This window comes from Hemicordylus capensis, chromosome 5 (genome assembly GCF_027244095.1).
Source record: "Hemicordylus capensis ecotype Gifberg chromosome 5, rHemCap1.1.pri, whole genome shotgun sequence".
NCBI lineage: Eukaryota > Metazoa > Chordata > Lepidosauria > Squamata > Cordylidae > Hemicordylus > Hemicordylus capensis.
Window position 1 is genome coordinate 258,266,044 of NC_069661.1, and position 24,610 is coordinate 258,290,653.

At 49.1% G+C, this 24,610-nt stretch overlaps 2 protein-coding genes across 2 annotated transcripts in view; both read right to left on the reverse strand.

Moving 5' to 3' along the window:
- Positions 1-7,114, reverse strand: part of LOC128328407 (acrosin-like) — a 45,597-nt gene extending 38,483 nt beyond the window's left edge. Inside the window, exon 1 of the mRNA XM_053258372.1 lies at positions 6,995-7,114. Coding sequence (XP_053114347.1) covers positions 6,995-7,068 — 74 coding nt within the window. The 5' untranslated portion in view covers positions 7,069-7,114. The remainder of the gene's footprint in view (positions 1-6,994) is intronic.
- A 3,547-nt stretch (positions 7,115-10,661) lies between these two features.
- LOC128328408 (acrosin-like) lies at positions 10,662-23,732 on the reverse strand. The gene is made up of 5 exons (XM_053258373.1): positions 23,536-23,732; positions 22,917-23,120; positions 19,886-20,151; positions 18,927-19,072; positions 10,662-11,353 (listed from the first exon to the last, which is right to left on the reverse strand). The coding sequence occupies exons 1-5, from the start codon at positions 23,691-23,693 to the stop codon at positions 10,808-10,810; spliced, it is 1,320 nt and encodes a 439-aa protein (XP_053114348.1). The 5' UTR covers positions 23,694-23,732; the 3' UTR covers positions 10,662-10,807.
- Positions 23,733-24,610: the final 878 nt, after the last annotated feature.

Here is a 24,610-nt window from a genome sequence, read left to right on the forward strand (position 1 = left end):
CCTTTCCGTGATGAACTGTTCAATGATGCAAATATTCAGATATTTTGGCCTCTTTTTAACCAATGTTATAAACGCTATTCTATTCATCGGTTCACCAAGAGCCTCTGTTCTAACCTCTGGGCTAGAACATCAGAACAGCCCTGCTGGATCAGGCCCAAGGAGGCCCATCTAGCCCAGCCTCCTGTTCCACACAGTGGCCCACCAGATGCCTCTGGGAGCCCACAGGTGAGGTGAGGTGAGGGCATGCCTTCTCTCCTGCTGTTGCTCCCCTGCAACTGGTATTTAGGCAGTATAGAAATTTAGGTTAGGTGGTATAAAAATTACATACATACATACAAGTAAGCTGCTAAAAGTATACTGTTCAAAAGTAAGTTATGCTTTATTACTTAGCTCATGGATCATGTCATCATCATTATTCCACCATTTTCCAACAAAACGTCAAGTGACATTAGATAAATAAAATGTTAGCTGACATTAGATAATAAAAAAATCAACAAAACATCACAAGGGCACATTTAAAAAACAACAACCTGGCAACACAATAACCTCCAATCATAAAAAGCCTGACAGAAGCAACCAAATTAGAGAAACAGATCGATCTTGTTAGAAGATGGGAAGGATATTGAAAGGATGCTACATTTTAATTAAAACAGTCTCAGTGGCTTTCTTTTGGGAATCCTCATTTTTGTGGAGCAGTCAATGTAGAAGCATTACTGGCTGGCAGATTGCACAATGCCCCACACGTGTTCAGCACAATGTGGGTGGCGCTGCTGTGTCTTCCTAATGCGAGCTGCGAAAGCTCAGCTTGTGCTAATGCTGACATTGTGGGATGAGATTTGTGCAATCATCACACAGCCACTGGAAATAATGGTGGACGGGCAACTGCGCACGTCCCTTGCACAATTCTGGCATTTCCGCAAGTGTGCACGTCCACAACTTGCATAAAGAAGACCCAGCAGCACCCACATTGTCCTAAAAGCACGTCTCAGCCACTGTCTTTTTGCAGGTAGTAATATTCCCTCTAACGTAATCCTGTTTCAGCTGTGGCGGTTTCTGGGTTAGGCTTTGGGTAGCTCTGCAGAAGAGCACATGCTTGGCTTCCAAGAGGCCCCAGCAGGGTCCCTTCACCATCCTCTGCATTTCCAACAAAGAAAGCAAGCTTGGCTACGCCATGAGATCCTGCAGAGCTTCCACCTGTCAAAATGGACACGCTCTTGGGCTAGGTGGACCAGTAGCCTGGTTTCGTATAATACAGCTGCCTATGTTTTGGCACAGCCAGATCCTCTGGGCTTTGGGCCTTGGGCTGTTAAAAGGTCGCTAGTCTGTTGGCTATCAGCCAGCTCCAGCCTCAGAGGCAAGATGCCTTCAAATACCAGTTGCAGGGGAGCAACAGCAAGAGAGAGAAAGGAGAGAGAGAGAGCGCACGCGCATGCCCTCTCATCTTTCCTGTGGACTTCCCAGAGGCATCTGGTGGGCCACTGTGCGAAACAGGATGCTGGACTAGATGGGCCTCCTTGGTCCTGATCCAGCAGGGCTGTTCTGATGTTCTTTTGTTCTTATGTAGGAGGGAGGGAGGAGAGAGCGCACCATCCAGGCAGTGCTGTGTGCCGTGCCTAACCATGGAAGGCAGAAGATTATCTGGCTCCTTCCTGCATTCATCACTCAGAAGCCATTAAAATTTGACTTTAAAATGCTGTAAGCTGCTTTGAGGACCTGATGGATGGAATGTGGAGTATCAGTCTCAGCCAGTACAGTTAGAGTTGCCATGCCCCCCGGAATTCCTGGTTTCACAAGGATTTCAAGCATCTCACCCAGATTGCTTAGCCCACCCAGATTCACCCAGATTTCAGCTTTAATTTTTATTTTTTATTCCCCCCCCCGCCCCCCGCTAAGCTCTAGCCCTTGTTGAAGGAGAGTTAATGTTGGGATTTGTACACCGCCTTGAGATTTACATATCAGGCGGTATAGAAATATGATAAATAAATAGAATAGAATATATTATGGAGCAAAATGGGCAGTCACTCTTCTGCTCAACTGCTGGACTTGGATTAAGAGAAGAAGAGCACAGGAGGCTCGCTGGGAGGGTTTCACTTTCACAAGTACCGAAATCCCCTGAGGAATGTTGCCTTGTTTGTTATCAGCAGGGGATCTCTTTTGGGCAATTGAGAGGATGGCTTGTTTTTTAATGTGAATCACTACCTGCCTACCAGGCTGTGTATTGTAATATTTATGGACTTCCTTGGCTTTACATTCAATGCATGCCTACTTAGAAATAAGCACCATTGGTTTCAATCAGATCTTCACTCAGGGGCGGAACAACATTAGGCAAGGGGAGGCAGTTGTCTGGGGGCCCCACTGCCTTGCCCCCCCCCCCCGAGACACCTCACATGACTCCCCATTGCCCCCTGCCCAGCCCCAAGGCCATAGGCATAACTGGGGGGGCGGGGGGGCACGTGCCCTGGGCGCCATTGAGGTGGGGGCGCCATACCAGTCCCTGCCACCCCCACCCCATTGCCCACCTGCCCAGCCCCAGGGGGGCCCCTCAGCCACTGGCCTCCAGCTCCGGCCTAGGATGGGCAAAGAGGCCTGCAAACTGCAGAGCTCTTCTTCTCTCCCTGGCGCCTCTCAGCTGATCGGCGGGTGGGCAGTGGGGCTTCCAGAGAGGTCTCCCAGTAGGCCTCCCTGAAGCCTGAACTCGAGTAGGCCCCAAGCAAGGAAGGAAGGAAGGCAGGAGGAAGCAGGCAGCAGACCCTCTGCCCAGACCAGACCATCCAGAACAGCTATTGCTAGGTAGGCTGTGAATTCCTTTTTGTGGTTACCCCCATAGATAGGGATCTGCTTGCCACAGGGCCTTGATATGGGGGGTGGGGTGGGGCGAGACTGAGAAGTCTCTGAATATTTAATTTAAAACAGACTGGAAAATGTGCTGGCTTTAAAAACAAAAACAAAAATCTAAGGCCTATAAGTGGCTTGTTTCATGTCAGAAAATTACAAACACTTCTGGAACAAGTATATTTTATTTATTTTCATTCATTCATTCATAAATGCACTTATGTTCAAGTTGTTTTGCAACTCAGAAGGTCTGAGTGAGAACTGTGAAGCATGTGTGGTGCTTTTATTTTATTTTATTTTTCTTGTGTGTGAACTGCTCTCCAATAACTTGCAGGGACTTCAGAGCAAATCTGGCCCACCTGTGAATGCAGCACCTCCATTCCAGAGGAGATGTGTCTTAAAGGGCTTTAAAAGCCTGGTGTGAAAAGACTCCTGCAATCAAACTTGACTGAATTTGTTCAAAATTCTGAGAAAACAAACATAGGCTCACCCTGCATGGTTGAAAATATCATTTGCTAATCTGCAGCGAGGGGGCCATTTTAATAATTAGCATTGCTAGTGTGTTCTAGGCATTAAAAGTAGCACAAATATATAGTACTCAATGTATATCACTATATACTGTGAAGTGTGCATGCGTGTATTCAGTATTTCCAGGCAGCATACTTATTTTGAAATATCAGACTTAAATCCTTGGGGGCCTGGGGTGTGTGGAGGCCCTGGACTTGGAGGGTCTGGGGGCCCATTTTGAAATCCTGTCTCTGGACCCATTCCAACCTTGCTATGCCCCTGGCGGAATAGTTACATATGTATTGATCACGACACATGGGTTTCTGCACAGCACCTGCACAGAAGAAACTTCCATGTAGAAAATGTGTCTCTTGTAAATTGACCCTGAATTTTCCATCCATGACTGGGATATCTGAGAGTTGGAGTCAATAATAAAAGAACAGCACACTGCTTGTGACAGGAAGGGGCAAATTACAATGATTTCTTAGTCTGGCAGGGGCTGGTTTTGGCCCTGGCAGAACTTGGCTATCTGCTCCTGTTGCAAATGCCTCTGTCTAGTGTGGCAAACTAATGTATCCTCCTCCCTCTTGGTGTCAAAGTAAGCACTAGTGTGGTGAATGCACATATACCCCATCATGAGCCAACACTCATCATAAGACAAAGGCTGGCAGGAATCATTCACTGGTTTATAGACACACACACACACCCCACCACCTTCTTCTTCCCCTATTTTGCTAGTGGCTATTTGGGCAGGTGATCCTCTAGGACAAAGTCATGTTTTTTAAAAAAGAATGAGATGAGACAGAGAAAATGACACTTGGAATCCTCACAGAACTCCTGACTGTTGTTCTAGGTCTTTTACAGAGATGGCTCATGTTTTCAGGTTTTGATCAACAACCATGTCTAGATGGTACAGTGTTCCTTTTAACAAGGATTTCCAAATATTGTTGACTACAAGTCCCATCATTCCTGCTTGGACAGTGGCGCAATTTCAGTGCTTGCCCTAGGCGCCATTTTCCCTAGTTACGCCTCTGAATACCTGTCTTGTCTTTTCCATTTTGGGACACAAAACCTATTACTATGTTTATTTTCTGGCCATGGGGACTGCAAACTTAGGCTGTTGGTGTGCAAGACATTTCTTAAAAATATATATTTCTAAAGAGCCTTGTAGCCTCATGTTTCCTTTTTCCAGTCCCAGTATACTTGCACGGATGCAGCCCACAACCCACATTTGACTATGGCTGTGACACATTTCCATATTTCCGGGGGTGGCGGGGGGGGCGCAATTTCAGTGCTTGCCCCAGGCGCCGTTTTCCCTAGTTACGCCTCTGCCCAAGGCCCCTCAGCCACTTGCCCTGTTTGCCTCTCTCCTGCTTGTCCTCCTGGCCGGCAATCGAAGCAGCAGCCCAGCTGCTAGCTAGAGCCCTTCTCCCTGGCGCCTCTCAGCTGATTGGCGGGTGGGCGGGGCTTCTAGGGAGGCCTCCGTGTGGGCCTCAGTGAAGCCTGAACTGGAGTAGGCCTGCAGGCCCCAAACAAGGAAGGAGGCAGGCAGGCAGGCAGGCAGGCAGAGTGGCCCCTACAGTTCTCTGCAGCAGACCCTCTGCCCAGCCCAGCCCAGCCCAGCATTTGCCAGGTAGAATGTGAATTCCTTTGTTACACCCCCTCCCCATATATAGGGATCTGCTTGCCATAGGGCTTTGATATGGGGGGCGGGGAGAGACTGAGAAGTCTCTGAAGATTTAATTTAAAACAGCTGGGAAAATTTGCTGGCTTTAAAAAAACTAACTGAAAACTCCTATAATTGGCTTGTTTCATGGCAGAAAAATTATAAAAACTTCTGGAACAAACAATATTATATTTACTACATTCATTCATTCATTCATTTTTAAATGCACTTATGTTCAAGTTGTTTTGCAACCCAGAAGGTCTGATTGAGAACTGTGAAGCATGTGTGGTGCTTTTATTTTATTTATTTTTATTTTCTTGCGTGTGAACTGCTCCCCAATAACTCGCAAGGATTCCAGGGTCAATCTGGCCCACCTGTGAATGCAGCACCTCCATTCCAGAGGAGATGTGTGTTAAAGGGCTTTAAAAGCCTCCTCTGAAAAACCTCCTGGAATGAAACTTTACTGAATTTGTTCAGAATTCTGAGAAAACAGACATAGGCTCACCCTGCATGGTTGAAAGTCTCCTTTGCTAATCTGCAGCGAGGGGCCCATTTTAATAATTAGTGTTTCTAGTGTGTTCTAGGCGTTAAAAGCAGCACAAATATATAGTACTCAATGTCTGTCACTATATATTGAGGAGTGTGTGTGTATTCAGTGAAATGTATTTCCAGACAGCATACTTATTTTGAAATATCAGACTGAAATCCTTAGGGGCCTGGGGTGGGCGGAGGCCCTGGATTTTGAGGGGGTCCCATTTTAAAATCTCATCTCTGGGCCCACTCCAACCTCGCTATGCCCCTGTCTTCACTCAAATAAGTGTGTACAGAATTGCAGCCTTAATTAAAAAGCTGTGCATTTATTTATTACTTGTTCTATTGCTGGTGTTAATAAAATGGTCAGGCAAAGATATCTTCCCCAACTATTGTTGGTATTTATCCAAAGCAAATATAAATAAACTGGAAAGTGCAGCTGCTAATTCGCATGTGCAAAATTATTTTCAAGCCAATTTAATAATCTGCAAATTAGGCACCCGGATTTGGAAAGCCAGAACATGGCAACCCTAATTCCAGTGGGCCACCCAGAGGAAACCATGAGGGAGGCATGGTGGCTATCGCAGTCTCCCACTGTTGCTCCCCTGTGCCTGGCATGTAGTGGTCTGGGGGCTCTAAATCTTCACGCTCTATATAGCCCATGACTCGCTTATTTATAGGAATAGATCCAGCTCTTTAGCAGAGCCTGTCAGAGTACAGGGACGCAGCTCTGCAAAGAGCAGCTTGTCAGAGCACTCTAACTGACCAGGTAGATGGACACACAGAGCCAGGGCTAGGAAAAATAAGAGGGAGAGAGCCGGGGAGCAAGGGGGCCAGGAGAGCAAGCCCAGCAAGCACCTCTCACATCTGCCTGGGCTTCCCAGAGGAGAAGAGAGGAGAGGAGAGCTGGTCTGATGGTAGCAAGCATGACTTGTCCCCTTAGCTAAGCAGGGTCCACCCTGGTTGCATGTGAATGGGAGACTAGAAGTGTGAGCAACACTGGAAGAGATTCCCCTCAGCGGGTGGAGCCTCTCTGAGAAGAGTATCTAGGTTCCAAGTTCTCTCCTTGGCAGCATCTCCAAGATAGGGCTGCGAGAAGCCGCTGCCAGTCTGTGTAGACAATACTGAGCCAGATGGACCTATGGGCTGACTCAGAATATGGTGGCTTCCTATGTATGTTCCTATGTATAGACTTTCTGTGCAGTCCCAACACACAGTCAGGATGCAAGTCAGAAGAACCTGGTGATGGGCTGAGGAACCAAGGAAATCAGGAATGGAAAGATCCAGGCAAGGGACTCTGCGTGTTGAGGAACAGCAGGGATCTTGATGGTGGGAATGTGCGATCGGAAACGAGAGCCTGCTAGAAGGCAGGGAAGGGCAGGGTTGCCCACACTCTGGGTGCCGGTCCAAGTGCGGGCCCCTCTCACCTTTCCGCCCCCAGATTGTGGTGTCACTTACGGGCATTCTTCTCCTTGGGCAGATGGGGAGGCGAATACGAGAAGGGCCAAAAGAGGGAGAGGCAGGCTCTTCATCCTACACGTGGCAAGAGGGGCAAGCTTCCATTGCCTGTTCCCATTGTTCATGACATCACAAACATGTGATTCCAAGCCCTGTCCAATCAGCACACAGTCAGTATGACATCACACAGAGTTGCTTGGCATGATCTGCTGTGGTCTCTTTTCTCCGGGATGGAGAAATGGCACCCCTGGAAGTTCGGCCAAAGTCCATCCTACCCAGGCCCCAAGTCACAGGTTCACACAAGTCCAGTCTAGATGGACAAGTTCACACAAGATGGACTTGTTCACACAAGTCCAGTCTAGACAACAGAGCGGGACATTAAAAACAAAGCCAAAAGTGTGATTCCTGCAGGGCATGTCATCTTGCCAGCATGCAAGGCTTAAGATGGCAACAAAGGGAGCCCTTTGCCAAGAGTGGCCATGCCACACCAGCCGCCAACACCACCACTGCCACCACACACACACACAGAGCTGCAAGTTAACCTCTTGCTTCCAAGGTCCAGCTTTATCCCATCCCTCCTGCTCAGAGAGAATGGCCTCACTCTCATGGCTCAGAGGATGCAAGATGCAGGTAGGGCTGGTGGCTGGAGGTTCCACTTTACTCCTGATGTGATGTACACCCTGAGAAGAGAAAATGCGCCAACAGAACTGCCATGACATCCGTGGAAATGAGCCAAGCTGCCGGAGGGAAGTGCCCACTAGAAAGCAGAATGGATTCAGGGGCAGCTCTTGAAGCCACATGAGACAAACACCTCAGAAAGGGGATGATTGGGGGGGCAGGGAGATGGCGGCACAGCCCCTGGGAGCCTCCGGACCCTCCCAAGCGGCACCTCCCTGCACCCTCCGTGCCAAGCTGGCAAGAAACCCCAGGAGAGCAGAGGAAGCTGCTGCCAAGCCTCCTGCCCCTCCCACAATGCCTCCAAGGGGGGCTGGCTTGGAAAGAGGGCTGGCCCCCACCAGAGGCATGGGGCTAGGCAGCATTGGGCACCTCCGCTCCAGCACCACAAGCCCTGGGCCACTCCTGAGAGGAGGGCAAGCAAGATGGCGAGGGGTCTCTGAGAGAGAAGTCCTCTGAGCTGGGCATGGTGGCCCTGGGGGAGAGAAGGCCAAGGGTCTCCCCACAAGGGCTGCCGCACAGGAGGAGGAATGTGCTTTGTGAGGAGAATTGCTGCTTGCAAGAGGAGCTGCTGGGCAGTCGGGCAGCCTGTCTCACACAGCGGCAGGCTCTTCTCCCTTGGGTGTTTTCCAACAGAGGCTAGACACGTCTCTGCCAGGGATGCTGTGGTGGATTCCTGCCCTGCAACCGTAGCAAGAGGCAGGGTCCAGATCCAAAGCGGTTTGGAGGCCAGGGCCCATCCCCAAGCCACTCCCAGGAGATCTGCTCCCCTCCCCAGCTGGTGGTGGGTGGTGCCTTGCCACACTGGATGCCACCTGCACGCACACACACCCAGCAATGTGCCAAGGCATGAGGAACTCCTGCCACACACACACCCTGAGCTCCCTGGATTTGAAAAGGAAGATGGGGACAGAGCAGAAGAGGAAGGGTGGAGGAGAGAAGAGGGCTACTGAACCCACACACCCCTGCCAAACGTAAGGGAGGCTCTAGCTCCCTCCACCCCATTCCCCTGCTCCTAAGATCTATAAGAACACAGAACAAAAGAACAGCTGGCTGAATGAGGCCCGAGGCCCATCCAGGCCAGCCTTCTGTTTTCCACAGTGGCCCACCAGGGAAGCCCACTAGCAAGAGATGGTGGTGTTAGAAGTGGCCATTCTAAAGCATGGCTCCTAGCACTGCAGGAACCTTCCCTGGCCACTAGAGGCACAAGAAGTTATGTTAATAGTTCTCTCTTGGTCAGTTAGAGTCAGTCAGAACTGTCTAGTTGTTGAAGGCTATTGCCTGTTTGGGTATGTTGTTCAATGACTCTCAGTTTGTGATGGTTTAGTTTCTTAATAAATCTTTGTTTTTGAAGATGTCTGCAGATAATCTCTTGGGCTAAGCATGTTTACCACCAGAGCATACCCTGCTGTGTGAGGGTTTTAATGTTTCTCCTCACACACCCCATCAGAAGGCAGGCCACTTCTCCTGCTGTGGCTCCCTTGCAACTAGTATTAAGAGCCATCTTGCCTCTGAGGTTGGAGGTAGCCTATAGCCACCAGACTAGTAGCCACTAATGGATCTTTCCTACATTAATTTGTCTAAGCCCCTTTTAAAACCATCCAAACTTTTCTGTATTTCCGGTAGATTTAAAATGCTGTCACCACCACCCCCTTATTGATAGAGCCTGAACTCCCCTGAGATTTGGGGTGGAAATATCACACGGAAAGCTCTCTTAATTTTGCTGTTGAACAACCTTTCATGTGTATGCTTACATGTGATGAGAAAACTGATAGCTGCTGAGCATTTGAGGATGCTTTTGCACCAGAGAAATCCCCATTTCTGCCCCCATTTTTCTTGAGTTAAAAACCAACTCAGAAGCTTGTAAAAAGGGAAAAACAATTTTTAAAAACCAGTTTTATTAAATTAGCACTAGCACTTACATTTATATACTGCTCTATAGCCGGAGCTCTCTAAGCGGTTTACAATGATTTAGCATATTGCCCCCAACATTCTGGGTATTCATTTTACCGACCTCGGAAGGATGGAAGGCTGAGTCAACCTTGAGCCCCTGGTCAGGATCGAACTTGTAACCTTCTGGTTACAGGGCGGCAGTTTTACCACTGCGCCACCAGGGGCGCCACTCATACTGCTTCCGTCTGAGGCTTCTGGTTGGTTAGGTAAATTTAAAAATACTTAGTTGGTTACAAGAATATCTTCAACAGCACCGCGAATTATACTGGGACAGCATACAGTAAAATCTTTGAAGCTTTTTCAATGACCTTCTTTAATGCACAGTAAAAGTTAAAAGTTTTAAAAGTTTTAAAAACATTCAAAATTTAAGATTTTGAATGTTTAAACTTTGAATGTTTTTAGACTTTTTAAATGTTTTAAACTCTTAAACTTTTAACTTTTATTGCGCATTAAAGAAGGTCATTGAAAAAGCTTTGCAGTGTGGAAATGCGTATTTCATCGCCCTTACACCATCTTATTCGAAGTAAAATCTTTGGTACTTAGTTGCAAATAACAGATATTTAAGAAATGCAAAGCACACAGAAAGCAAAACAAATCCCTGATGCACAGTTGGACTAAACAAACTGTTCCCTATGCTGGGTTCCCAAAGCCAAAAGGCCTGGCTTCCCCTTTTTCCTTGAACTCACCAAACCCCTGATGAGACTCAAGCCTCCTGCAGATCTATCAAGAAATGCAGCCATCCTGCTGCAACAAACTCCATTCCCACATGTCCCCTTGCTCCTCCAGCAGAGACTTCCTTTCTTGTTCCCAGAATTCCAAGCAGCCTCTCTCTAGTTCCCACCCACCTGGCATACTGATTGGTTGAGCCCTGGAGTTCACCAGCCTGTCAGTCAAGACAAGGGTTCACTTCCTGTTAACTCTTTAGAGGGAGGGGAGGCTGTTCACTATAGTACCTAACTATATAGGCTTCTGTTCACTACCGCTGAAGCAGCTGCAATCTGTGACACCTAACCCACCAATGAAATTCAAGTCCAATGCATAGCTTTTGTATCTGTTTATTTTATTTTTAAGTGTGGCTATTTTATCAAGTGCTACATAGGTTGGCTACTTCTAACTGTTCCATTGTAAAATACTCTGCTTGCAAACAAGAACTTGTACCCTGTTAATAAAGTGCCTGGTGCTGTGCTAATGGCCCTTGGGCTTGCGCTGGGTTGGTCTTGCTGAGCTGAACTGTATGCTGTGCCCAAACCTGGGCCAACTCTCGTCCCAGCTGCTGAAGTAGCCAACACTTGACACAACTGGCTTGTTGCGCTTTGGGGGCTGTTTCCATCTGGGTGGGGCTGGTCGCTGGGGCTGGGGTGGAGAGCTGGTTGCAGGCCTCAGGGTGGAGGTCCTGGCCTGAGAGGAGGCCCTGGATGCAGGCTGCTGGGCTTCATCCTGGCGTGCGGTCTTGCCTGATGTCTTGGACCCGTCTTCTCCTTGGAATTGGGGAGGTGGTTGTGCTTGCAAATGGCCCGCTGGCGGTGGCTGCAGAGGCGGCAGGTGTGTGGTGGTTCTGGGGGCGATATCTTCCTTGACGTGGCCGCGGATCCATTCGTAGAAGTTCTGGGTGGACGTATAGACCCCCGGCTTCCGGGCCCTGGCACACCCGGTCCCCCAACTGGTGACTCCAATGACCCAGAAGAGCTTGGACTCGTCTCTCCTGCACATGAGGGGACCACCGGCGTCTCCCTGCAGTGGGAAGGGAGAGAAGGAGCCATGAGGGGGGCCTGGGACAGGAGCAGAGGCAAATAGAATCGGCACCCGCCAGCCAGCCGCCATCTTTCTCAGGGGAGTTCTGAGAAACAGCAGCCTGTCCAGGCAAGTGGGGGATGAGGCCAAGGGTGCCGTGCAAGACGGTTGGCCTCTTTGAGGTGTGGGCTTCTCATGGAATGCGGGGGCACACCTGACCAGTCTGGAAAAGGAGGGGTGGGTGGAACACAAGCAGGCTGCCTGCCAGAGAGCAGAAGCGGTGAGGCAGAGGAGGTGCTGCCAGGACAGACCTTTCCACAGCTCTTGAGTGCATGCGAAGCACAATCACTTTTCATTGTTTTGTTTTTAAAGGAACGTATTTTAAAAGCATTATTTGTGGTGGCCTCTTTTTTTACATTTCTTAATATAATACAGCGGTTTCCCTTCTTGAGTCCCCAGACGTTTCTGGGCTATAACACCATCCCCTGCCTTTGGCCATTGTGCCTGGGGATGATGGGAATTGTAGTGCAAGCCCCTTGATCTACTAAGCAGAGATGATGGACCAGAGAGTGCTTCTAAGGAAGCATAAGCAGAGGTCTGAAACATGAGCAAGAAAAATCCTGTCTCAGGGAGAAAATGCAAGTGAATACTAGAAGCCTAGTTAGATTGTATACCCAAAAGGAGCAAAGTTACCACTAAGACCAGGAGGATGCCAACATGGCTAATGGGTACCGTCAAGGAAGCCATAAAAGGGAAGAAGACTTCCTTCCGAAATCGGAAGGCCTGTCCAAATGAAGGGAACAGAAAGGAACACAAACTCTGGCAAAAGAAATGCAAGGTGACAATAAGGGAGGCAAAAAGAGAGTTTGAGGAACATTTAGCCAAAAGTATCAAGGGGAATAACAAAAACTTCTTTAAATACATCAGAAGCAGGAAACCTGCCAGGGAGATGGTTGGACCATTAGACAATGAGGGGGTGAAAGGGATTATTAAGGAGGATATGGAGGTTGCAGAGAAGCTGAATGAGTTCTTTGCGTCTGTCTTCATGGCAGAGGATACTGAGCATATACCTTTTCTTGAACCAGGCATTTTAGGGATGGAGGCTAAAGAACTGAGTCAGATAGAAGTGACAAGAGATGATATTCTAAACTGTCTGGAAAAACTGAAAACTAACAAATCACCAGGGCCAGATGGCATCCATCCAAGAGTTCTCAAAGAACTCAAATGTGAAATTGCCAATCTCCTTGTTAAAAGATATAACTTATCCCTGAAATTGGGCTCTGTACCAGAGGACTGGAGTGTAGCAAATGTAACACCGATTTTCAAAAAGGAATCCAGGGGCGATCCGGGAAATAACAGGCCAGTTAGCCTAACGTCCGTTCCAGGCAAATTGCTGGAAAGCATCCTCAAGGATAAAATTGTAAAGCACATAGAAGAACAGGCCCCACTGGGAGTGAACCAGCATGGCTTCCGCAAAGGTAAATCTTGCCTCACAAAGCTTTTGGACTTCTTTGAGAGTGTCAACGAGTGTGTGGATCAAGGTGATCCAGTTGACATAGTCTACCTGGACTTTCAAGAAGCTTTTGACAAAGTTCTTCATCAAAGACTCCTGAGGAAACTTAGCGGTCATGGGATAAGGGGACAAGTACATGTGTGGATTGCTAACTGGTTGAAAGACAGGAAACAGAGGGTAGGTATAAATGGAGAGTATTCACAATGGAAATAAGTAAGAAGTGAGGTCCCCCAGGGAGCTGTACTGGGACTGGTGCTTTTTAATTTATTCATAAATGATCTAGAAGCAGGGGTAAGCAGCGAGGTGGCCAAATTTGCAGATGATACCAAACTCTTCCGGGTAGTAAAATCCAAAACGGATTATGAGGAGCTCCAAAGGGAGCTCCAAAGGGAGCTCCACTGGTGGCGCAGTGGTAAAACTGCCACCCTGTAACCAGAAGGTTACAAGTTCGATCCTGACCAGGGGCTCAAGGTTGACTCAGCCTTCCATCCTTCCGAGGTCGGTAAAATGAGTACCCAGAATGTTGGGGGCAATATGCTAAATCATTGTAAACCACTTAGAGAGCTCCGGCTATAGAGCGGTATATAAATGTAAGTGCTATTGCTATTGCTATCTCTCCAAACCGGGGGAGTGGGCAACAAAGTGGCAAATGCGGTTCAGTGTTGGCAAGTGTAAAGTGATGGACATTGGGACGAAAAACCCCAACTTCAAGTATACGATGATGGGATCTGAGCTGTCGGTGACTGACCAGGAGGGGGATCTTGGGGTCATGGTGGACAGCTCGTTGAAAGTGTTGACTCAATGTGCAGCAGCTGTGAAAAAGGCCAATTCCATGCTAGAGATCATGAGGAAGGGGACTGAAAAGAAAAATGCTAACATTATAATGCCCTTATACAAAACTATGGTGTGACCACACTTGGATTACTGTGTACAATTCTGGTCACCACATCTTAAAAAGGACGTTGTAGAACTGGAAAAGGTGCAGAAGAGGGCAACCAAGATGATCAGGGGCCTAGAGCACCTTTCTTACGAGGCAAGACTACAACACCTGGGGCTTTTTAGTTTAGAAAAAAGTCGACTGTGGGGAGACATGACAGAGGTCTATAAAATCATGCCTGGTGTGGAGAAAGTAGATAGAGAGACATTCTTCTTCCTCTTCCATAACACTAGAACCAGGGGTCATCCCATGAAATTGATTGCTGGGAAATCTAGGATCAACAAACAGAAGTACTTTTTCACACAACGCATAATTCACTTGTGGAATTCTCTGCTACAAGATGTGGTGACAGCCAACAACCTGAATGGCTTTAAGAAGTGTTTGGATAACTTCATGGAGGAGAGGTCTATCAACGGCTACTTTTCTGGTGGCTGTGGGCCACGTCCAGCCTCCAAGGCAGGATGCCTCTGAGTACCAGTTGCAGGGGAGTAACAGCAGGAGAGAGGGCATGCCCTCAGCTCCTGCCTGTGGCTTCCAGCGGCATCTGGTGGGCCACTGTGCGAAACAGGATGCTGGACTAGATGGGCCTCCTTGGGCCTGATCCAGCAGGGCTGTTCTTATATTCTTATGTGACCCATCAGAAAAGAGAATGACACCAAGAGAGCAGGAATGATGCAGAGGGCATAGCCAGACTGTTGCCATCCCAGGGGAAGAAGAGAAAGAGCATTTGCTTGCTCAGCATCCTCTGAGTCTCGGGTTGCCATGTCCCCCGGAATTTAGGGCAGCCTCCAGATTTCAGCTCCTCCATCCGGCTGCTAAATTCCACACAGATTTACACAGATTTCAAATGCGCTGTCTGGATTGCCCAGATTTTACTCTGGATCCGATCACATAGGAGGGCAGAGAAGGAGGGGGAAATATACAAATCTGTCAACTAACTAACTAAATAAAATGCAAATTAGTTTCTTCTTAATATGCATAATATGCAAATTAGGCCACCCAGATTAGGAAAGCTTGAATATGGCAACCCTATCTGAGTCTCCTGAATTAAAAACAGAAAATCAGTAAGGTTCTGCATTTTAGTAGACTAACTCCCAATGCGTGGGAGAACAAACCTTTGAATTACACAGAATACAGTCAAGATTGCAAAGTCACCATTGTTAATGTAGCTAAAATAAGGACAGCTAGCTAATTTTTAAAAATAGTGGTTAGGCCATCTGCCCATTAATTAATTGCTACATTTAGATAATTTTGCATGTCACCCCATCATTATTCGGCGTCTGTCTCAGATGCTGCAGGAAGAGGAAGGAAACGTGCAATTTAATAAGGGAAAGCTAGCCCCTGCTGTGAGGCCACGTTTATGGGCTCTTTTTCTTTATTCCCAGAACCCTGCCTGCTGGGAACACTTAGCCTTCAGCCTGCCTCTTGTCCTGTCCCCAGGCAGGGCCCCAGCACAGGAGTGGGGGCTGGTAGGGGGCAGGAAATGGGTGCATTTCTCTGGGGTCTAGCCCAGACTGCATGCCCAGTATCATGAGGGGGAAAACTGAGGCTAGCTTGTGGGTTGGGGTTCCCAGCCTTGGGTCTCCAGAAGTTCTTGGACTACAACTCCCATAGACCCCTTCCACCATTGTGGCTGGTGATGATGAGAGTTGTAATCAAAAAACCATTTGACTTGGGTCCCAGGTTTGGGTGGGTCCCCTCCCCAGATGGTGTTAAGGACCCATAGTTACATAGCTGCATGCATACTAAAATCTCCCTTGACACTCTTCTAGAACAGAGGGAGAAAGCGAAAGCTGGCATCCTAGGTCTTGTCATCTGAGAGAGAGAGAGAGAGAGAGAGAGAGATATGTGCCCTCCTCTGGGACATGTACGTTTGTAGACAGGAAGTTTTACTGTGTGAGCAAGGATGATAAATGCTCACCAGAGTCACTATGGATGATCTCTCTCTTTCTGCCTCCCCCAACTTTTCTTCCATTTGAAAAATTGCTTTCCTATTGAAAAAGTTTCATTTCCCCACCTTCTCCCTCCCTGCCTTCCTCTACCCCTGAGCACCACTTTCTGTCCTCTCTGGAAACCCCCACATCCCTGCCCCCCATTGCCTGCTCATCAGAAATTCCCACCCGGACTAATTCCCACACCTGCACGAGTGTGGTGCCCAGGATCATACTGAGATATGGACTGGATGGCAATATTTTTTCTTTTACAAATGTTTGCCATGTTTTGGAGCATTTGCACATGTGCAGAGGTGCTGCCAAGCACAGTAGCTTCTGCTGGGGTCTCACTGTAGAGAATACACAGCACATCTTGAGGGGCAGAGAGGAGTCCTTTTGGGTTTTGACTGTGCTTCCCATTTAGGCAGCTGATAGCCAAAGTACTTTGCTGGGTTCCTGCTGCACACTTGCTTGTTCATTTGTTCTCGTAAGTACTTTTTATTACAAGTATTTGTGCATGTTCACCCTCTTGCCTGTCTTGGTTTGGGCAGGGGGTGGGGGTGGGTTGCTTCCCCTTATTTTGTTCTTGGTCTTTTCCTTTTGTGCTAAAGGACCATTCATGTCTGGAAGGAGTTCTCAAAATGGTGGTGCGGAAACACGTGCTTTGTCACCATAGAGCCCATAGCTGGGAGCTGTCAGCCCCCCATACGTTTCTCTTTCCCCCCCAGCTACAGTCCCTTCTCCCCCAAATTTTTCTGTTTGCAAAACAGAGGCCTGACCTGAATCTCTTCTGCTTCAGTCTCTGTGTAAATTTGCAACTTGCCTAAGGCAGGCGCTTTTACAAGTCTTCATAAATATCTTCCTGTCTGTTCCCTATTGTTTACTGTGGCTGAGTAATGGTTGGTAGCTAAAGAAGATACTGCATTTCTTTCCGCTCTACATAATAAGCCTTCTCTCTGTCTGCAATTTACCTTGAGAGAGCTTAGTGTTCAGATTGCTGGAGGCATGCAGAGTGCTTCGCTGACTTCCCGGGTTATCTGGCTGGCCTCTTCTGGTGGGACACAGAGTCTGAGCCTGCCCTGATCTCACAGCAAGCAGCCACGCTTTTAGATGGGGTTAAAAGCTTCTGCAAGTTTCGAAACCCATCTTTTCTGCAACTAAGCTTTTCGATTTGTTCTGCTCTGCATTGGCATGTATAAGTAATTTTACGGTTTTGTAAATTTGATTTTAATGTCCCTACTGTTTAAATGGCTTTGGGAATGTGTTGCAGAAAACCATGATATAAATAAGAAATGATGTCACTGTTCTTCTCTCTGCTATGAATTCCTTCTGACCGCCTTGCTATGTGTGAGATTCAGAGCCATGGTTGAAGAGCAACCTGACTGGATCAGGCCCAATTTAGTCCAGCATCCTGTTTCACACAGTGGCCCACCAGATGCCTCTGGGGAGCCCACAGGCAAGAGCTGAGAGCGTGCCCTCTCCCCTGCAACTGGTATTCAGAGGCCTCTTAGGCTGGAGGTAGCCTCTAGCCCTCAGACTAGTAGCCATTGATAGACTTGTCTATCTGTACTTTTGCTCTGACTGTCCTTTACCTAAGCCTTTGTGTTTCTGATATGTGAAATGGGCACATTTGTTCAAGAACGTTTCCATGCTTAATTCAGAGGCAGTGTGCCACTCACTGCATGCAAGTTGCAGGGGAGCAAGGCAGGAGAGGGGAATTCCACCACCCTCTTCTGCTTGCCTCGGCCTGCCCTGATCACAGCAAGCTGCCATGCTTTTAAAGGTAAAGTGTGCTGTCAAGTCGATGTTGACTCCTGGTGGCCACAGAGCACTGTGGGGTTTTTTGGTAGAATACAGGAGGGGTTGACCATGGCCTCCTCCCGCCCAGTATGAGATGATGCCTTTCAGCATTTTCCTATATCGCTGCTGCCTGATATAGTAGCAGCAGGGATTCGAACTGTCAACCTTCTGCTTGTTAGTCAAGCATTTCCCCGCTGCACCACTTAAGGTGGCTAGGCCAAGCTTTTAGACTAGGTTAAAAGCTTCTAAAAGTTTTAAAGCCCATCTTTCTCTCCAAAGGCATCAAAACTTTTGTTATGAACTAGAAGTACTCCTGTTGTGGTGGCTTAATGAAGACAGTTTACAGTTTATGTGGATTTTTATTTGTTATAAATAACAATACTCTGTTGCAGTTGGTTAATGAAAATGCTTAACAGTTTTAAACTATGTGGATTTTTATTTGTTATTAATGATAAGCATACTCCTGTTGTAATTGCTTAAGGAAACCCACTTACTGTTTTAATCACATACATTTTTATTCAATTTATTAAAGAGGTAGATTTAGAAAATTGCAATTTCTGTTAACTTTTGCTCTACTTCAGTATAAGTGTCCCAGGCTGCAAATTGTTTTTAAAAGGCCTTGGGAACACTGTTCCCTCTAAGGCGTGGACACAGGCCTGTGCTCAGAAGTTCCCTGATGCCTGCTCAGTTCATTTTAGATCCCTCTCAGGTTGAATCAGGAAGGCCCCCCTCTGAATGCAGGTGCACACACAGTGCCTGGATACTGCCGCCCAGAACAGAACTCATTCCGCACACAGATGAAGAAAACCAGAGGCACCACTGCTTGGGAATCCACCACAGGGGCTCCCAGAAGTCCTAAAAAGGCCGGATGAACAGCTTGAGCTCTTGGTGCGCTCCCGGCTGTGATGGCAGCATCATGCATGCACACGTATGCATCGTAAGGCCAAACGGCAGCTAGGACGAGGGTTGTGGCTGATTTGGGGCTCTGATCTGGCCCAGGTGGCAGCTGTTAAGGGAGAGGGTCCTGTTTCGTTTCATTGCAATCAGAGGGATGCCTCTCCCACTGACTCCTAGAAGACACAGCTGACGTCCTGTGGCACCGGACCTCAGCTGGGCCATTCAGAGAACTTGCTCTCCAGATGCCCTTCCCAAGGGCTAATTGCTCCTTCTTGGCATTTGTCCATTGCATTCCCCAGCTCAGCCCCAGCTCCTCAGGCCCTGGCTAGGGCAAGAGAAAAGACTCTGCATTTCAAAGCAAGCTCCAGGAAGGACTGAAGACGTGAATGCATCCCTGCCAACATGTCCCTATTTCCCCATTCAGGTGAATGGGGAAACAGGGACATGTTGGCAGGGAAGGGAATGGTGCCCCCCCCACCCCCTCCATTCACAGACCTGGCAAGTGTCGATGCCTCCTCCCTCAAATCCTGCACACAGGTTGTTGGTTCTTATGCTCCCATAGTACCAGCTGCTGCTGTTGCAGGTGTCGGTGGGAATTAGATCCACCTTGGCCTCCTTCAGGATGTCAGATGGAGCCACAGCTGTAAGGAGAAGGCTGTTAGCAAAAGGAGGTGACCATTTTCACTGTGCAGTGATACACTTTGCTCAGCACAGGGGTGAGGGCGGATGGGGGGGGGCAGCCCTTGAGCCTCTGAGCCATCTTGGGAGAATATGAATACAGCGGATATGTATATACCGCTTTTCAGCAAAAAGTTCCCAGAGCAGTTTACAGAGGTTTAAATAGATAGATGAAATTGCTCCCTGACCCCAAAGGGCTCACAATCTTTTTTTTTTAGGTGGCGGGGGGGGGGGGAGAGAGACACCAGAAACAGCCACTGGGAATGGAGGGGGCCAGCTGTTCTCCCCCTGCTGGAGCCTCCCCAGTGCTTCCCCCTGGGCAGTCTTAAGAGCGGGCTCCTTCTCTCCTAAAGGGCCCTCCCGGCACTGAGAACAGCGCAGGACTGTGTGGGCGCCAGCAGCACAATGGGGCGAATGGCTCTCACGTGGAAGATCCTTTTGCCCAAGTGGCCCCCGCTTGAAAATGAGTGAAGACCACTGCACTAGAGACTGGGCTTTGGACACCTGCCAGTTTCATTGCTTTCTGTCCTCCCTGTAGTTCTCCTAACTGTAAATGTCCTGGCTGCAGAGAGTTGTGGGACGGTGGAACTGTTTGCCTCATGCAGTAGTGGGCTCTCCTCCTCAAGAGGTTTCCAAGCAAAGGCTGGGCAGCCGGTTAGGGGGGTGTCAGGGGTGCCGAGGGCATTTCCTGCCCTGAGCGGGGGGGAGGCTGGGACGGGGGACCTCCAGGGCGCCTTTCATGCTGGCATCTTTCCCCAGGCCAGGGGGACTCTCACATTGCTCTCGGGTGTAGCCCCACCCAGCGACGAAGCAGTCGGTCAAGGCGGACACGTCCACAGAACTCCCTGGCAGGCAGGCTGGCTGGATGTAATTATTGCACTGGACTGGCGTGTCCAGCTCTATCAGGGCGATGTCATTGATTTCCTGGTGTGACTGGTAGTTCTCATGCTTCACCATTCTCTTCGGGGAGCGTACCTGGGCATCGGGGCCAGGCCGGGAGAGCTCGGTAGCACCAAACATCAACTGCCAGCTTGTTAGGGGGCTAGAGTAGGGAGGGAAGAAGGGAGGGCTTAACCAACACCACCAACAACTGCATCTATATAGCCACCCCACAAGATAACCATAATGTTCTCTGGGCAGCTCACAAACCAATAAACAAGATAGGAACACAGGAAGCTGCCATCTACTGAGTTAGACCATTCATCTATCTAGCTCAGTATGGTCTACCCAGACTGGCAGCAGCTTCTCCGAGGTTGCAGGCAGGAATCTCTCTCAGCCCTATCTTGGAGCTGCCGCCAGGGAGGGAACTTGGGACCTTCTACATGCAAGCAGGCAGGGGCTCTCCCACTGAGCTACGGGCCCATCCCTGCAGGGGGAATAGCTTACAGAGCTCACACATATGGTCTCCCATCCAAATACAACCAAGGCAGACCCTGCTGAGCAAAAGGGACAAGTCATGCTTACGACCACAAGACCAGCTCTCCTCCCTACTAGATACAAGGCTAGCCCCAAGGGCTGGGGCTAAGAACCAGGCCGGGAGCAGAGGTCTGGACTGAGATGGCCAGGGGCCGGTCACTTGCTCTGGTCTTCATGGACCCTTCTGGTGATATATATCCCTTGCTAACACTGTCTTACAAAGGCCCTTCTTCTAGGACACCTTTCCTGCACAGCAGACAAGAGATGCACCACAGAAGCACTGTTGTTTGTTACAAGACAAATGCCTGTCATCTTTATGATAGGATATATGATATGAGAGAGATTTTAGGAAAGGCGGTATATAAATCAAATCAAATCAATAAATAAAATAAACAAATAAAAATATATGCGAGAAGCCCTGGAGGTGTGGGTGTGCCACAGAAGCCTGTGGCTCCCCGCCTGGCCGGCTAGCTGTCAGGACAGAGTTGGCAACAGATCATTTTGCCACAGATGCCCGCAGGAGTCCCTGGGCATGAGGCACTTGTACCGGAGAATGCCAAGGGGCACACTGGGGGATGCTGTTAGGGTGGCAGTTCCACTGGTTTCTGCTTTGGTGACCCCAGTAATCAAGAATTAAGCCTGCACAGCCCCATCTTGGGCTCTGAGGTTTTTAAGATGGCAAGTGAGGGTGATGTGTGTCTGCCAACATTCCATACACACAACTCAAGAACTGGTGGATCTGTGAGGACAATGGGCAGGCAGGTACCTGGGGAGCTTCCTAAACATGTCTGTGTTTAGCATAGAGAAGCAACTATTTACGTATATGCACACACACACACCCCAAGAACTTTCTCTGGAAGTGGTGCAGAAACTAAAAATGAAACAACAGGGGGAACACAAAGCAGCAGCCTCCGCCCCACCCCGCCCCACCAGAAGGACAGCTGCCTGCCTGTATCATGACACAAAGGCCCAGGGAGAGCACCGAGAGCAGCAGCCATGCAGGGTGCCTTCCCTGTTCTTCCTTGAGTGGAGTTCTACTAGCACCAGGGAACTGGAGGAAGACACTTGGGGCTTTCCCCTCACAGAACGCGGGTGGAGAGCTGATCTAGAGGAGAGCTGGTCTGGTGGTAGCAAGCAGGACTTGTCCTCTTAGCTAAGCAGGGTCTGCCCTGGTTGCATATGAATGGGAGACTTGATGTGTGAGCACTGGAAGATCTTCCCCTCAGGGGGTGGAGCCGCTCTCTGGGAAGAGCAGAAGGTTCCCAGTTCCCTCCCTGGCAGCATCTCCAACGAGATAGGGCTGGGAGAGAGATTCCTGCCTGCAGCCTTGGAGAAGCCGCTGCCAGTCTGGGCAGGCAATACTGAGCTAGATGGACCAGTGGTCTGACTCCGTATATGGCATCTTCCTCTGTTCCTTTAAGGGCAGTGTGAGCTTGATGGTGACATTGGCGACTTCCGCACATAACGGAAAATGGGAGATGAAGGAGCCTGAGCTTGAATTGCTTGTCTGTCTGAATGCGGGGAACCACGGTTCCCTCAGAAAAGCGACCCGAAGTTTCCCTTCCCAAACTACAATTCGAGCCTTCAGGTTGTAGGGAGTTTCACTGCTCCCACCTGAGGTTTGCATTTGGCAGCGTTACGTCCAAAGGCAGAACTGGGCTTACAGCGAGCTGCAACTGGAGAGGAGGGAGGAAGCTCCTCCCTCCCTCTGTCTGTGATGGGCTGCCCGGGCGGTCCTTCATGCCAGGAGGAAGCCCATGCAGCCAGTTCTCCCTCCTCTCTGCAGTCCTCTCTGCAATGCCGACTGTCTGCAAAGCAGGGTGGGGTGGAACCGCAGGTCCCTTGAACCCAGGGTTTCCATTTCATGTGAATGCGGCCATTGCCTAGGACAACAGACCGCTGTTGCCTTCTACCACGTCAGGCCCTTGGTCCGTCTAACTCAGTATTGTCTGCACTGACTGGCAGCGGATCTCCAGGGTCTCGGGCAGAGAAGGGCCTTTCCCTGCCCTATTGGAGATGCCGCCAGGGCGTGAGAACCTGCAGGGCCCTTCTCTCTGCAAAGCTGGAGCTCTGTCCTTGAGCAATGGAGCAGGAAACAATGTTAGTCTTCACGGTGCTACATTCATTTCTGCCTGCCAGAGCCCAGTCCCCAAAGCCCATGGATCCTCTGGCAGGCCAGGGCAAGCTTCCTTCCAAGAGCATGACGCTCACCCATGGGGCTGAAGAGAGGGCTGAGATTCCTCCTCCTCTTCCAAGTTGCCTGGCTTGCAAGCTTGCGGAGGGTGGGGGGGCCTCCCAGTTACTTTCAATGGGAGCAACGGGGGGTGGGTGCAGGGGATTGCCCTGCCATAAGGTCAGCCCTGGAGCTAGGCTCCACTTGCTTGGACTCACCTGGTTTCGTTAAAGCAGTGGGCTGCAGTGAGAATCCATCTGGTGGTGATGAGTGAGCCTCCACAGGTATGCTGGTAACCTGACCGGAAAGGGGCCCGGATGCTGACCATCCAGGGCCAGGTCCCTGGCAGCGCGTCGGTGCCTCCTGCAACCCCGATGGAATCCTCATAGCTGGGAGCCAAGGGCCGCCTTCCACAAATCCTTCTGGAAGAGGAACAGCAGTCATAGTTCTAGGCTAACAGAGTTTCCTTTGGAAGCCACCCTGCTTGGGATTCGGGTGGAAATGTGCCGTGTGCAAGGGGGTGTCTGGGTCTAACACGCTCGGCTCCCCAGGGAAGCTGTCATTGCGAACTCAGCCGTCTGTTCTGCTTTGCCCAGGACGGTCTCCTCCAGCTAGCAACGACTCTCTGAGGTCTCAGGCCGAGATGCATGTGCTCTACTGCTCAGCACTGGCAGCATCAGAACCAGGCTGGCAGCCCCTGGCGGGCGCTCCTTGCAGCTTACAGCCCCATCGCCCACCGTCTAGGAGATCTACTGCCCCTTCCCAGTAAGAGCACCTTTGCAATGGGTTGCTGGTGGCATTGGCCAAGCTCAGCCCTCCCTAAGGATTGCCACTTACCTGCAGGAGTCCTCTGCGGTGAGTGCAAGCCTGACTGTGATGAGGGCCAGAAGAAAGAGGAACAACCTCCTCATTCTCTTTGTGGCACCAGGTGCCGCGTTCCACCTCCACTGCTCTTGCTGCATGACATCACAAACTCTGTGCTGTCCAATCAGCATGCAGGCAGTATGACATCACACAAAACATGGTGCAGTTCTTGAAGTTTTCCTCGAGAATATCAATGAAATTTGCCTTCGCCAAATTCAAGGCAGTGCTAGCTCCCTTGATATATACCATGAGCGCAGGGCCTGGTGAAGGATACTTCGTGTTTGTTTATTTGTTGTGCAAGGGAGAAGAAAAGAAATGCTCATAAGAACAGCCCTGCTGGAACAGGCCCAAGGAGGCCGATCGAGTCCAACTTCCTGCTTCACATAGTGGCCCACCAGATGCCTCTGGGAAGCCCACAGGCAAGAGATGAGGCCATGCCCCCTCTCCTGCTGTTGCTCCCCTGCAACTGGTATTGAGAGGCATCGTGCCTCTGAGGTTGGAGTTGGCCCACAGCCACCAGCCTAGTAGCCATTGGTAGCCCTGTCCTCCATGAATTGGTCTAAGCTCCCTTTAAAGCCATCCAACCTGGTGGCCATCACCACATCCCATGGCAAAGAATTCCATAGATGAATTATGTTTTATTATTCTGCCTGTTCTATAAGGATATTCATGAATCCTTCATCACACCCTTGCTTTGTAAATTCCCGGGTCAACAAGAACAATTTTATTGTTTTTTGTTGCTTTTAGACTCAGCGTTTGTAATTACATCTAATGTGGCTAAATTCTGTGCTGCTGCCATAAATATACGTCACCGGATGGTTAATAAGGACATTTTATTGTTTTAATTTTTATTATCAATATATTTCTGATTTTGTTAATTTTTTTAAATTAATTTTAATTTTAACCTGTTCTAATTATATATACTCTATTTACTGTTGTATAATTGTAACCTTTTTCTTTTGTTTTGGCTTGTGGATGTAACATAAAAGAACGTGAACTTGAACCATAGATTAATTATGTGCTGCGTGAAAAAGTACTTCCTCTTGTT

Excerpts from the sequence above, each read along its gene's own strand:
- LOC128328408 (XM_053258373.1), bottom strand. The coding sequence starts at position 23,693 with ATGCTGATTGGACAGCACAGAGTTTGTGATGTCATGCAGCAAGAGCAG. Across the intron at positions 19,073-19,885 it reads GGGCTACACCCGAGAGCAAT|CTGTGGCTCCATCTGACATC; the intron begins GTGAGAGTCCCC and ends TTCTCCTTACAG. Across the intron at positions 11,354-18,926 it reads GAGGCATCGACACTTGCCAG|GGAGACGCCGGTGGTCCCCT; the intron begins GTCTGTGAATGG and ends TTCCCACTGCAG.